The sequence below is a fragment of the Ixodes scapularis genome, unplaced genomic scaffold (assembly GCF_016920785.2).
Source record: "Ixodes scapularis isolate PalLabHiFi unplaced genomic scaffold, ASM1692078v2 PGA_scaffold9__187_contigs__length_104089568, whole genome shotgun sequence".
Classification (NCBI taxonomy): Eukaryota; Metazoa; Arthropoda; class Arachnida; order Ixodida; family Ixodidae; genus Ixodes; species Ixodes scapularis.
The window spans coordinates 40,807,155-40,820,016 of NW_024609884.1; the positions used below are offsets into that span (position 1 = coordinate 40,807,155).

Here is a 12,862-nt window from a genome sequence, read left to right on the forward strand (position 1 = left end):
TTTGTGTGGTGTGCAGGTTCACCAGCAGGCATTTTTATGCCTTTATGCGACATGTTCGGGAAGTGCACATGAACGAGGTTGCTTTGGTGTGCACTAGGTGTCGGAAGCGATTTGTCTGCATGGCTCAATATAAATTGCATACCGAGTGTAGATGCACATCTTCAGAAAGCAATGATTACCGCGTTCTAAATAGGCATGAAAAGCAATGTACTGTTGACTTGGCTGAGAATCGGACATCATATTTTAATACAGCCGAAAGCTTAAGCAATGCTTCGTCAAGTGTTCCGTCTTGTTTTGAGGAAACTGATTTGGATTGTGACTTAGAAAGTGTTCCAAGCCCAGATATTCTTACAAAGCTGTCATGTCTGGCGAGACAGCTTGAGTCGCAATATAGCTGTCCGATTGTTGGAGTTGACGGAGTTGTTGCTAAAATAGCAGACATCTTACAGACTGCTGGTACCGCAATCGATGTGTCCGCACTCGAAAATGACCGCGCAAGAAAGGCCCTGTACACTTCTCAGGGGATTTATGTTCCACCAGAGGAAGTAAAACTTCCGCATGGTGAAAAAGTTTACTTTGTGCCACTCAAGAGACTAATTGAAAATTTGCTCCGTCATCCAATCTTTTCCCGCCACTTTCAGTCTCCATTGCAGACTTCAAACAGTGCGTTGCTTAAAGATTTTACTGATGGCATGCGAGTTCAAATGCACCCAGTAGCAAGCACCCAAGAGAAGAACACTATTGTGATGCTTTTGTATTGCGATGACATTGAATTGGCCAATCCACTAGGCATGAAAAGAGGTCGCAGAGGCAAGCTTACAGTATTTTATGTCTCTTTTGTAAACCTACCACCATCAGAAAGGTCCAAGCTAGCCAACATTTTTTTGCTTGGAGTGGGGCAAGCAAAAGCTCTTAAATCATTAGAAGCAAAACATATGCTTCTTCAAGACTTCATTGCCACTCTAAATTTACTTCACAGAGGCTGCACGTTAAAAACTGTATGTGGTGAAAATCTCTTTTTTGGTTTTTTGCTTGCCTATATTGGAGACGCATTGGCATGTCACAATATAGCAGGCTTTAAGGAAAGCTTCAGCAAAAATGTTCGCCTTGCTTGTCGAACTTGCACAGCACCCACATCTGAATTTTATAATTTTCACTATGAAATTCAATGTCCACTACGTACAGAGTCTAAATATGAAGAGAACCTTAGGGCAATTGAGGCAGCTAGCTCAAAGAAAGACCGTACTGAATTGTCAGCACAGTGCGGGATTAAGTCAAAATCAGTCCTCGCAGAAATTCCTAATTTCTCAATACTCACGGACTTGCTGTATGACCCTATGCACATTTTGTTGGAAGGAGTCATTCCTCTGGAGTTGACACTTTTCAGTAAGTTCATTGTAAGGGAGGCAGCATGGATGACCTTAAGCCAGCTTAACACTGCCTTGTCTCGGTTCTGCTTTCATAGGCAAGTGAGTAAGAGTGACTATCCTCGCAGCTTTGAATCCGACTTCAGTTTTCCATTTGCAGCAAGCTCCAGTTTAATACTCCATCTTCATTTTCTTTTTAATATTGATGAATATCTGCCTGAAGAGGCTACGGAAGAACCACATTGTGAATGTTTTGTGCTGCTTTGCATCATCACACAGTTATTTCTTTCTCCTGCTATCTCCCCAGATGCACTTGGAGACATTGAGTGCCTAGTAGCACGCCATAATGAGCTTTTTGTGCAGCTGTATGGTTCCAGCTCATTTAAACCGAAATTGCACATGCTGGTGCACTAGGTCACTCAGATACGGCGCTTCGGTCCTTCCCATCATCATTGGACAATGAGATTCGAAAGTAAAAACGCTCTTCCAAAGTCGAAGAAGTTCTGGAATTTCAAAAATATTCCATTATCTGTCGCAAATTACTTTCAGATGAAAATGTCAAGTGACCTGTGGTTAGGACCAGGGCAGCCTAAGCTGAGCTTTGCACAATGTGACACTGCACCAGCAGCCGGTGTACCAGTCAGCTTAACATCTGATTTTTTGCCATGTGGACTGCAGCCTAATGCTGTTGGTCAAACTGTTATGTCCGTACGTTCTGCCTTTATCTCTGGTGTCAAAATCTCTATTTCTGATGTGGTTGTGTTTGAACAAAATGACCATGCAATGTTTGGGGAAATAGAAACAATTGTACCTTGGCAAGACAAGATTTTCATCGCTGTTCTGGTTCTGGTCAAAGTGAGCTATTCAAAGCGACTGAATGCATTTATTCTTCTCAAGACACCACACGCCATAGTGATTAAACCTGACGATCTTTTGTATCCTTGGCCACTGTATACATATGCTAAAAATGAGGCTTTTTATGCTATTACAAAATGTATTCATGAGTCACCTCTGTAGTGATGCCTGCTGTTTTTTAGCGATTTTTTTTTAAGCCGAAGCTTCTGTCGAAGTGAGATTTAACGTGAGTTTATATGCTTTCTTTAAGCGAATTTTCAACTTTTTTTGTGTGCGGCTAGCACTGATGTAATATGGCCTTAGATTCTAAAGTGCTTTATAGACCGTTCAACAGCGCTCTTTGTGATGCATATATGCTACGATACTTGCTAACCGCTTACGATAATAGTGCCTTTACATTATGGACGTAATTTATATCACAGCTTTTTATTGATGTATCCCAGACTCGGGAATTTGTGATTATGTATATTGTGATACTTCGGAATCAAGTGCCGTTTTTGTATATTACAGGATTTTTTTTTGTTCTCTAGTTTTTCACTATTTTATGGGTTGTCCTATTTTTGTACGGGTCAAATCACAATCGAGCAGGATGCTTTTTGTGGATTTTCGCAAAAAATGCCATTTTAATAAAAGGATTTCTTATTCCAGCTGTTGCTTCACTCAAAGGTTACACGAACACATGGAAGTTACCTATAACTTTCTGGCGGGCAGATACCTTTATAAAGGTTACAATGCTAACGAGATTGTAACCTTTCTATAAGTAAATTAGAGGTAACCTTTGCCACTGTAACTTTTACAAAAGTTACATTAGCAAAGGTTACATTTGTGTAACCTTTAACTTATAGGTGCACAAAAATGTGAAAACGTGCACCTTTACAAAGGTTACCATGATTAGAGTGTACCTTCGCGTGCATGCTGCACGTGCTTGAGGTTGGTCGGCGTCGCTTGTTGCTGTTTGTCGTTCAAGTAGGACTAGGGTATTAGAGTTCGGCTAATCTTGTTGCCGCGGCAAGCGAGACGAGCCCCAGTCCGAATGTCTGCCAAAGCATCGATTGAAACCGAGTCCACCCGCTAGAATAATCAAAGCCTGCGCACTAGAAGTTTGACGTCCTCAGAGCGATCGATCGAGCGAAGACGCAGATTGGACACGAGTGCTGCGTCAGTGTTCGGCTCGGTCTCGTGTCCAATCAGCGCGTCGAAGGACGCTGGGCGTCCAGCTCAGGTCCAATCGCCGAGTTGCCGCCATCCGACAGCCGATGACGTTCCTTGGAAGAATAGTGGGGCGTTCGGGAGGCCTTCATTATTCTAGATGGCGCTGACCCAGGTCGAGTGCAGTGCTCGAGTCGAATCCTCGAGCCGCATACGACTACCGTCAACTGATTCCGGCGACACCGGCGACATCGTGATCCAACAAGCTCTGTGGAGCAGAGACTGAAATACATCAATCGCTTCTCCTCGAAGTCACGCCGCGGCAAAAGAAGCTCCTGGCTTGCTAGCGATGCCGACGCTGCACAAAAACGACGAGCGCCGTGACGATGCACTTTTGGTGCTGCTTGATTGGCTCCCGAGGATCGCAGCGTCGGCTGCGGTCGGACTTGATGCGAAACGGAGTATAGTGTGGCGTGAATACAGGCCTATCTCAAATCTACAGGGTGAAACTAGGAGACGCCAGGCTCTTTAAGTCGACCGGAAAATTCGGTTTCTTAACCTATCGCGCTACGACTTTGTGCAGCGTTGCCCACAGATGGTGCATTTTTTTGTAAAATTTGCGAAGAGCCAACTTACCTGAGGAAAAAGTAAAGAAAGAAAAAGGCTTAGCTCTTATGGAAACGCAGCGACGCCACCGATCTGCAAACAACACGGCGCCGTTTCGCACGGGAGACAAGAGATGGCGCAACAAACGCCGCCAACGAACGAGCATACGGCGCCGAGAGCAGGCCTTTTTAGCAGACGATCTTTTCGACTCAAAAGCGGCGCGCGTTCCGCAGGCGGCGACAGTCGCAGAAACAAAGAAGACAGGCGCGGTAACAGCAGGGAACTGCAGTTCCTTGTCTGCAAGAGGGCCGGCTCTCGGTGTCGTCTGCTCCTTCGTTGGCGGCAGTTGGCGTCGCGACCGCTTGCGCCATCTCTTGTGTCCCGTGCGAAACGGCGCCGTGTTGTTAGCAGATCGGTGGCGTCGCTACGTTTCCATAGGAGCTAAGCCTTTTTCTTTTTATACTTTTTCCTCAGGTAAGTTCGCTCTTTGCAAATTTTACAAAAAAAAAAGCACCATCTGTGGGCAACGCTGCACAAAGTCGTAGCGCGATAGGTTAAGAAACCGAATTTTCCGGTCGATTTAAAGAGCCTAGCTGGCGTCTCCTTGTTTCACCCTGTATAACATTAAAGTTAAATTTTGCATCGGGGTCCCTTTAACTGCAGTCGATGTGGCTTGTCGCAGCTCCTGAAACGAGAACAGGTCTCTTTCATAGGATAGTTATCAACTTACCGCACGTGTGACTCTTTCAGACGCATTACGTCGCTTGAAAGTGTAGTTTTATTGCGAGTAACTCCGCGAACACAACTGAAAACTTGCACAGAGCCCGATCAAAGTTCACGGCTTTATAGTTTGATGACGTACTGCCCTTAGAATCACACGATCCTTATTCCCCTCTCTCTCGCGGGGTGGGGTTGCTCCTATTCTTTAAAATGGCTCCACTTTGGAGACAGGAAGCATTCCGGCACTGCACAACAAAGTTTCCCTGTGGGCCACCTGGCTGCACTTTGGACCAATCAGCTGCTCGTAGGTGGCGCTCGTAGGGGCCCACGAAACGAACGACTGTTCCCCGATCTCAGCAGAGCTTCCGTTCGGCAGATAGCTCCTCCCACCTCCGTGAACAACCTGGAAAGGAAATGCTGGAAAGTGACGAAGTAGTAAACTGTTGGCCGCCATAGCAGCAGCAACTTGAGGCAGGCGCAGATCGGCTGCAACCGCTTCCGATCTCACAGAGGGGGTTGGAGGGCTGCGCTTCATAATGTTCTCGATTGTGAAGGAACTTTTGAACGTACAGTCCCGCGTTTTCGAGTCGCACGGCTCCAGGAGCAGGTTCCGTCGGGAGCTAGGAGCCGCCGGCAGCTTGTGCGAAACGCTAAGCATTTGACGCGGCGTCGAGTGCTCTCCTGGCACGGCCATTCTGTCTGTGAATTTGACGGCCAGGCTTTCCAACTGGAGACGGGCATGGGCGACCGCTGTCTCCCTATCCCGGTCCGGTACCGGTTGCTTCTTCTTGCGCTTTCTGCGACGGAAGTTGCCATTTTCGAACATGGCTTCGCAGTCGGCACCAAGTGTCCAGTAGTGTCCTTTGACCGGTTTGCCTTTCTCTCTTGGGAGCTTGACGAAACAGTCGTTCAGGGAAAGGTTATGTCGTATAGAGTTCTGCCAGCCCTGCTTGTTGTGGTGGTAGAATGGGAAGTGGTCCATGATGAACTTATAGATCCCGTTCAGCGTTATCTTCTGATCAGGCGCGCTACGAATGGCCATGGCAATTAGCGCGATGTAGGAATACGGGGGTTTGATGGTGCTCTCAGCGGCCGTTAGACCGACACTCTTGGAAATGTTGTCTGGAATGATGTAGGAGCCAACTGGGAAAGGTACGGAACTTGAGCACAGCGTAGATGGCGAAAGACAATGCGTGAGGTGCTGAGACATTGAAACGGCGCCAGAGGGCGAGAAGAACATCCCTGGTCCGTAGGCCACGATGTTCTCCGGGGCTGCGCTTTCTTCCGGGGACTTCATCAAGACTGCAGTTGTTCCAGGTTGCCCATATTCCTAAAAAAAAAGAGGCAGATATTAAGGTACCGTGTCAAGATGCATACATGACCAGTGAACAGCGCAAAAAAACGATAAAACTCTACTTACATTTAGGGACGCGGAAAAATTGCGTACTGGCATTATAAAGAAACGTCATAGAGAAGCTTTCTATTGTTAATTTAATTTTAAGAAATCTACGACGGTTTAAATATGGGAGGGGGGAGACTCGCTATCAAGTTTGAATTAACCATTTGATAACGAAGAATACTAGACTTGCGAAGGCAGTCTACTATTCTTCGTTACCAAAACAGAGACAGATCGTAAAATCGCCCCGGCCGCGGAAGACGAAGGAGTACAGAAAGAGACTTGCCCGACAACATTAGCTGATTACAGCCCACTATTAGCAATGCATCCTAGACGATTCGATAGCCCAGAGGAGACAGTCCGCTTTCGGATTCGAGCTCGCCGTTCGAAATCTGCAGGACCTAACGCGTGCCCGGAGATCGAGAATACATTTTGTGGACCACTCATGTCTACAGTGCACAAATATAATCTCTTATGCAAGATGTCGGGGCTGTAACTGAGAGCTTTCACGGTCCTCAGCGGAACTCGCACCTACTCACCCTCCGGGCAACGAGGTTCTGTGAATTTCGTGTGACATGGTTGTTTGTTATTTTATTTTCCATCCCTTTACCACTATCTGCTATGTTTTAATACCTCTCCTTTCCTTTCCCCACTATGCGCACTCCCTCGTTGAGAATTTTGAGCACTTCAGGTGGGAGACCTACCAGCTATCAAGCGAGTCTATATCTGTCCTCTTACAGTGACTCTATGTCCTTTGCTCCTAACACACCAACTTGTGTGTGAGCGTTCGAGTTGGGCTCGTGACAATCAGTTGCCTCGACGAGCAATTCATCCAAACTCTTCCATGACGGGAATAGCCCAACCGTAGCAATGTCTGGAAGTCAGTACGTGGCACATGCCCTGTGCTTTGCGAACTCCAGCGCGTGGCTATGATAAACATTGGAGGCATAGAGGCGCTTGTTTTGACAGCGACTTGAGTAGGTGAACGCTACTCGGTTTCCTCTTAATTGCTCTGCAAATGCCATTGCGTGGAGAGAAAAACTAACACGTGTTTCGTACATTATGTACGTCAAGGATTACTTCTAAGTGGTAATAATGGACACTACAAAAATCGTTGCGTGGCCCCTTTAAGGGGAGACCCTGGTTTTTACAATTTTTCTGCCATTTTTGATCTAATATATATCATTGTCGCATCCAGTATAAGGTATTGTGCTAAGCATAGGCAAAACCTCAATTTTTCTTGTCTATTATAGTTTTCAAGAATTTATCATAAATGCTTCTGCCCAACTCTTTTTACAATACCCCATAGAGATATGGCACAAAGTATGTCATCATGCTCTCCAAAGAGCAGAGAGTGCAACAAAGTCATTGTTTATAATTTAAGCATAATTTTTATAAAAGTTATCAAGAATTGACATTTGTTCGCTGATAATTAGAAATAAGCCATAAAAGTCTTTTCCAACTGGAACAATTTGTAGTTATCATTTTTAATAAACAGTCGTCTTGTTGCACTCTCTTATTTATGAGGTATTACACACTGAAAAAAGTATTCGGGTCCAACTTTTAGATCCCAAGATACCGTGAGCGAAACTTTGTGTTGAGACAAAAAATAACTCCAAAAAAAGTGAAAAAAAAAAGTTTTTTTTTAAACTTGCTTTAAACAGCCTGGATATGAAGCTTTGAATTGATGTAACCATATAAATGCGCAATCCCTGAGTGCAGTTCTTATAATACATGTTATTTGTGACATATATAAAAACAAACTCTTCTAAAAATAACTTCTGTTTTTAAGTTTTGTGTTTCAAGAAGTACGTCTCGTATATATGAGGATGAATGCACGGGCGGAAGATTCTAAATTCTTACAGCACAAGTAAGAACGCCTCGCAAAGAGGACAGTCGTCCCGGGTCTCATTGTCAAATAACTTTCAGCCTTTCCACTCTGGAGAAGAAGGAAGACCAGCGAAGCTGTACTATGGTGGGAATGAAGTAATGGCCGGCCGCAAGTCGGCAAGCCAGAGTGGAAAGGCTCGAAAGGTTGCGCCATCTATGAGCGACGGCGGCATCCAGACAACCGGCAAGCAGGTTGTCTCGTTGCCGCCGTCGCTCATAGGTGACGGTAGCTGTCCAGAAGTCTGTGTCATCATTTGTTTGCTGGCGGACACGATCCTGGGGAAACTGGCCCTTAACAGCTCCGCTGTAAAAGGGAAATTCCCATGAACAGAAAGGAACCGCTCAATCAAGGCAACGACAGAGTTGGGAATAAATGCGTGCCGGGCATTACTGCAGCGCAGTCCAAGTCTGTGCTTCGAGTCGCTCCCCGCGACAGGAAGCGGCCGAGCACCCAGACAACGTAAACTCTACCGCGCGTTTCGCCCAAGATATGTGCGGTTTTGCTCCTCTTTCCGGGCAAGTCCGCACCCAATATTCTGACTCTTGAAAGATTCTTTATAATAGTATTGCGAGCCGACTGTCTTTCTGACTATTGAGTAGCAACGACGATAACACACACACACACACACACACAAACACACTGAGAGAGAGAGAGAGCCTGGATATGATCTAGGTTTCGTGCGTGTGGGAATCTTAGCACGCACGCACGCACGCACAGGATAAAGAGCGATGATAAGTGTTAGGCACAAGTCACGCCCTTTAAGCTGTCAGTGACGAAGAAACAGTTAATCAATGGTCAGTGGACGTGATTCCCAGGACGTATTACATGTCTTGCCGGAAGAGTGATATATAATCCACCTGAAGCGATACATTCAAACCGCAAAGTGTGATCTGGCGCCACGATTTGTTGGTTCTTGAGTCCGACTGCAACGAACGCTGCGCGTATTGTTAACTTTGTGAAATACACTTCCGCCGCCCGCTGCATGGGCATTTCAGTAACTGTGGCCCCGCAGAGATCCGCCCAAGCTCACAGTTTTCGCTCTTGTGCCAACAAACTGCCGAACGAAAATTAAGCAAATTTTTTGTCGTGCTCATCCCATTTTTTTTAATGTGACTTAGCAATGGATTTATTATTATTGCTCTTCACAATTTCCTTATTTGCCAAGCTGATCTTGCTCAATTTACCAGAACGTCCTGTTTGATTTGGAGACAGCAACAGGCCTTCAACCAAACTTAATGGTGTCTTTAGATTCCGCGGGAGAGGAGTTTCTGAAGATAATCCTGCCCTGTTCTGTCGCCGAGGAGCAAAAGCGACAGCGACGTGTTCTGGAGATTGCGGAACATCGTAAGATACGTTTTCCTGAAACTCGAGAAGCAAGAAGCAGCAAGTGGGCCAGTGAAACGGACCAAATACGGGAACTTCGGCTGCAACACGATCTAGACGCCAAGCCGGCGAAGACGTCTCGTGAAACGGACAAATAAACTCAACTTCGGTTGTAACGAAAGCGGGACGCAAAGCAGGCGAAGACGTCTCGCGAAACGGCCGAAGATTGGCAACCTAGGCTGCAACACGAGCGAGTTGCCAAACAGGCGAGAAGGGCATCGGCAACGGAACGGCGCAACGATGTGGACCAAAAATGGTTTTGAGAAGCATTTTCTCCACGACTCCTTCGGCGTGAAGTGCAGCGTGTGCGATCGCCTGCGGTTCCAGTCAGATGTGATTGCTGTGAAGGACCGCTTAGAGGGACTTCTTTCAGCGGCAATCCCCGACAGATCGGTAGACGCTCAACGTCGGTAAGATGCCCCGTTTGTCCCACAGCAACGCAGTACAAAACTGTGCAAAATGCTATCACATTTTAACGACAATGTGCGCAGAGATTTCGGCAACAATTTTTTTATAGATTGATTCTTATGCGGAATAGGCATGTGAAAGCCAGACATCTACGTCGCTAAAATATAGTACCAGGGAAAGCAATACAATAACCTCGTTCCTTACTTCTGGAAACTGCTTCCATCGAATTGCACCAGCTAGCATGCAGCTAATGTAAAATGGAGTATAGCTCAACTCTTTAGCCCCACCGCGCGTTGGAGTCGACATTCAAAGACGATACTCCGCTCCACAGGTATACACTCCCAAGCCTAGTTCAGACAGTTGCGTTGCTTGCGTTTAGAGCGACCGAAACGACAGCAACGGCCAAGTCACCTGGAGATGTGATCGCCATACACAACGTGCCAAGCAATGCAAAACGTAGCTTCGTGAAGCAATCATGAGTCGCAGTTGTCCCGGTGTTTTAGTCGTTGCTGTCGTTTTCGGTTGCTCTACACCCGGCTCTGGGTACAACCGACACAAATGCGAACCAGCCTTTAGCCTCGTGCCACTTAGGTTTCGGTTATAACCGAAACTTTTTAAAGCGCAGCGCCTTAGGCGCCCGTTTCGGGCTTGAGCGGCGTCGCCGTCACCGTCGGCGTCGGCGTAACCGCGCGTTCCGTTGTGGGACATTTCCCATAATGACGTCACGAGGGTCACTAGGGTCACGAGTGACGTCACAATGGTCACCCGTGAAGGTCACGACCTTCACGTGACCTTCACGAGTGACGTCACGAGAGTCACTAGAGTCACGAGGGAGGAGGAAGGGGGAGGAGGAGGGGAGGGGAATGAGTGGAGGAGGATGGAGGAGGGGAGAGGGAGGAGGAGGGGAGGAGGAGAGGGTGCGGAGGAGGGGCATACCCTCAACTCATCCTCATCCTCCGTAGCCTCAACTCATTCTCAAGAGCTGCGCTCTAATTCGTCATTACAGGGAATCGTAAACGTATTTCATTTTTTTTTTGCAAAGAAGTCCCGCTAAACGTAGGACGAACCGCATTTCACATGCTTCGCAGTTTATACAGAGCAGTGTTTCATGTAATTGCAAATACTTCGTAGTTTCAGGCAGAACACGGTTTGAGATAATCGATAATCGTAAACGATAATAATAATCAATCAATCAATCAATCAATGTTTTTATTCGTGCCCGGGAACAACCTTGCGGTCTTGGTACAGGTGCACTGTGTTAACATGTAAGGCAGAACAGGGTATAAAGCAATAGTACGGACAACACAAACAACGGACAAGCCCTAGAAAAATACACTTAAAAATTATAAAAAGTAAACACAAAGTCACAACACACGATAAGCTTAATGGTACTACCGCCAACACCAATTGCTAGAAAGAAAGAAAAAAAAATGCATTAAAAGTGGGGAATTTCGGCGTGAACGCCGCAAGTTAGTGCATACAGTTCAAATTTAAGTGATGGCCTTTAACGTTTTTACAAACTGCAGCGTGTTATTGTTAAATATGTCGAGTGTTTCAGAAAAAGAAGAATTATAAGTATGCCCAAGTCTGGACACAGGATCGTGGAGGTTGAGTAGACGCCTGTTGCAGAAGGACGCATTTTGCCTTGTTGTTTTTAGAGGAATTTTTAAGAGTACTCTTGACGTCAATACCGTGCAATCAGTGACGGCGTGGACAAGTTTGTATAAAAATAAGATATCGGCAAGTTCTCTCCTACGAAGCAGGGTAGGTAGTGCCACGCTACGCTGAACAGGGACAGGGACATCAGTAGTGGTGGGCACAATGCGCGCTGAGCAACGATGTCTATAGATGGAAAGAAACTTGTTCTGAACCCGTTCTATTTTCGAGGAATTTGTGGCACAAATTCCATTCCATACAACAGAAGCGTATTCAAGCTGTGGTCGACACAATGCACTGTAGAGTATAAGAAATGTGCAGGGGTTAATAAACTCTTTAGTGATGCGGCACGCACTCCCGAGCGTGCGTAGAGCTGCGTTCACGATGTGATCCACATGACTGGAGAAGATTAAGGTGCTGTCAAACACTACGCCAAGATCTTTGATTCTGTTCATACGTTCCAAAAGGTCTGTCTGAATAACATATGGGAATACAATGTTATGTGTCTTACGAGTGTACGACACGACTTTCGTTTTAGAGCTATTTATCTTTAGGTCATTCTCCCGGCACCATTCTTCAAAAGCATCAACATCTCTCTGTAGCAAAACACAGTCTCGGTCTTCTCGTACCTCCATAAACATCTTAATATCATCTGCGTACTGAAGAAATGAAGAGTGACGAATCACAGTCGAAACATCATTAACAAAAACTGAAAACAGAAGAGGTCCGAGAACGGAGCCCTGAGGCACACCCGTTGTCGCCTCATAAGTAGCAGAAAAATTATTATTCGAGCTAACAAAGCACTTCCGGTCACGCAAATAACTTTCGAGCAATGAAAGCAATGAGTTGTGAATATCTAGCTTTGACAGTTTAGCCAGTAACATCTCATGATTAACAATGTCAAACGCTTTACTCAAGTCAAAGTAAATCACATCAAGCTGGCCTCTGTTAGCGACGGCGTGAGCAGCGGTTGACATAAAACAGGCGAGATTAGTTGTGGTCGAGCGACCCGCCATAAATCCATGTTGGTTAGGGATAAGATAACGCTTGAGATTGAATGACAATATTTTGTGTAGTGCCACTTCGAGGAGCTTCGAAAATGTGCAAAGAAGAGATATAGGTCTGTAGTTCGACACATTTGTTTTTGGACCGGACTTATGCACAGGTACAACAAGTGCCGTTTTCCACATGGCGGGAAAGACCTCATTCTTTAGGCAGTTGTTAAAAATCTGTACTAGAACAGGAATAAATATGGCACTGTATGCCTTCAAGAGGACTGACGGAATACCATCATGGCCAGAAGACAATGATGGTTTCATTTTTTTTACACACTCATGTAGTAGCTCCTCGTCAAAGAGTGCAATACAGGATGCATTCCCAGAGACAGCTGGCGCGGCAGTAGTTGAAGGGATTGGATGATGCTTAAAAACA

The 12,862-nt window shown here is 45.9% G+C and overlaps 1 protein-coding gene and 1 pseudogene across 1 annotated transcript; one reads left to right on the forward strand and one right to left on the reverse strand.

Moving 5' to 3' along the window:
- Positions 1 to 828: 828 nt before the first annotated feature.
- Positions 829 to 2,410, forward strand: LOC120838965 (annotated as a pseudogene).
- Positions 2,411 to 4,902: 2,492 nt separating this feature from the next.
- LOC8024022 (forkhead box C1-B-like) lies at positions 4,903 to 6,150 on the reverse strand. Its single transcript, XM_040209122.1, has 3 exons — positions 6,118 to 6,150; positions 5,206 to 6,027; positions 4,903 to 5,100 (listed from the first exon to the last, which is right to left on the reverse strand). Exons 1-3 carry the CDS (start codon positions 6,148 to 6,150, stop codon positions 4,903 to 4,905), a joined length of 1,053 nt encoding a protein of 350 aa, XP_040065056.1.
- Positions 6,151 to 12,862: the final 6,712 nt, after the last annotated feature.

Excerpts from the sequence above, each read along its gene's own strand:
- LOC8024022 (XM_040209122.1), bottom strand. The coding sequence starts at position 6,150 with ATGCCAGTACGCAATTTTTCCGCGTCCCTAAAT. Across the intron at positions 6,028-6,117 it reads ATTTTTCCGCGTCCCTAAAT|GAATATGGGCAACCTGGAAC; the intron begins GTAAGTAGAGTT and ends CTTTTTTTTTAG. Across the intron at positions 5,101-5,205 it reads GCAGCCCTCCAACCCCCTCT|GTTGTTCACGGAGGTGGGAG; the intron begins GTGAGATCGGAA and ends TTTCCTTTCCAG.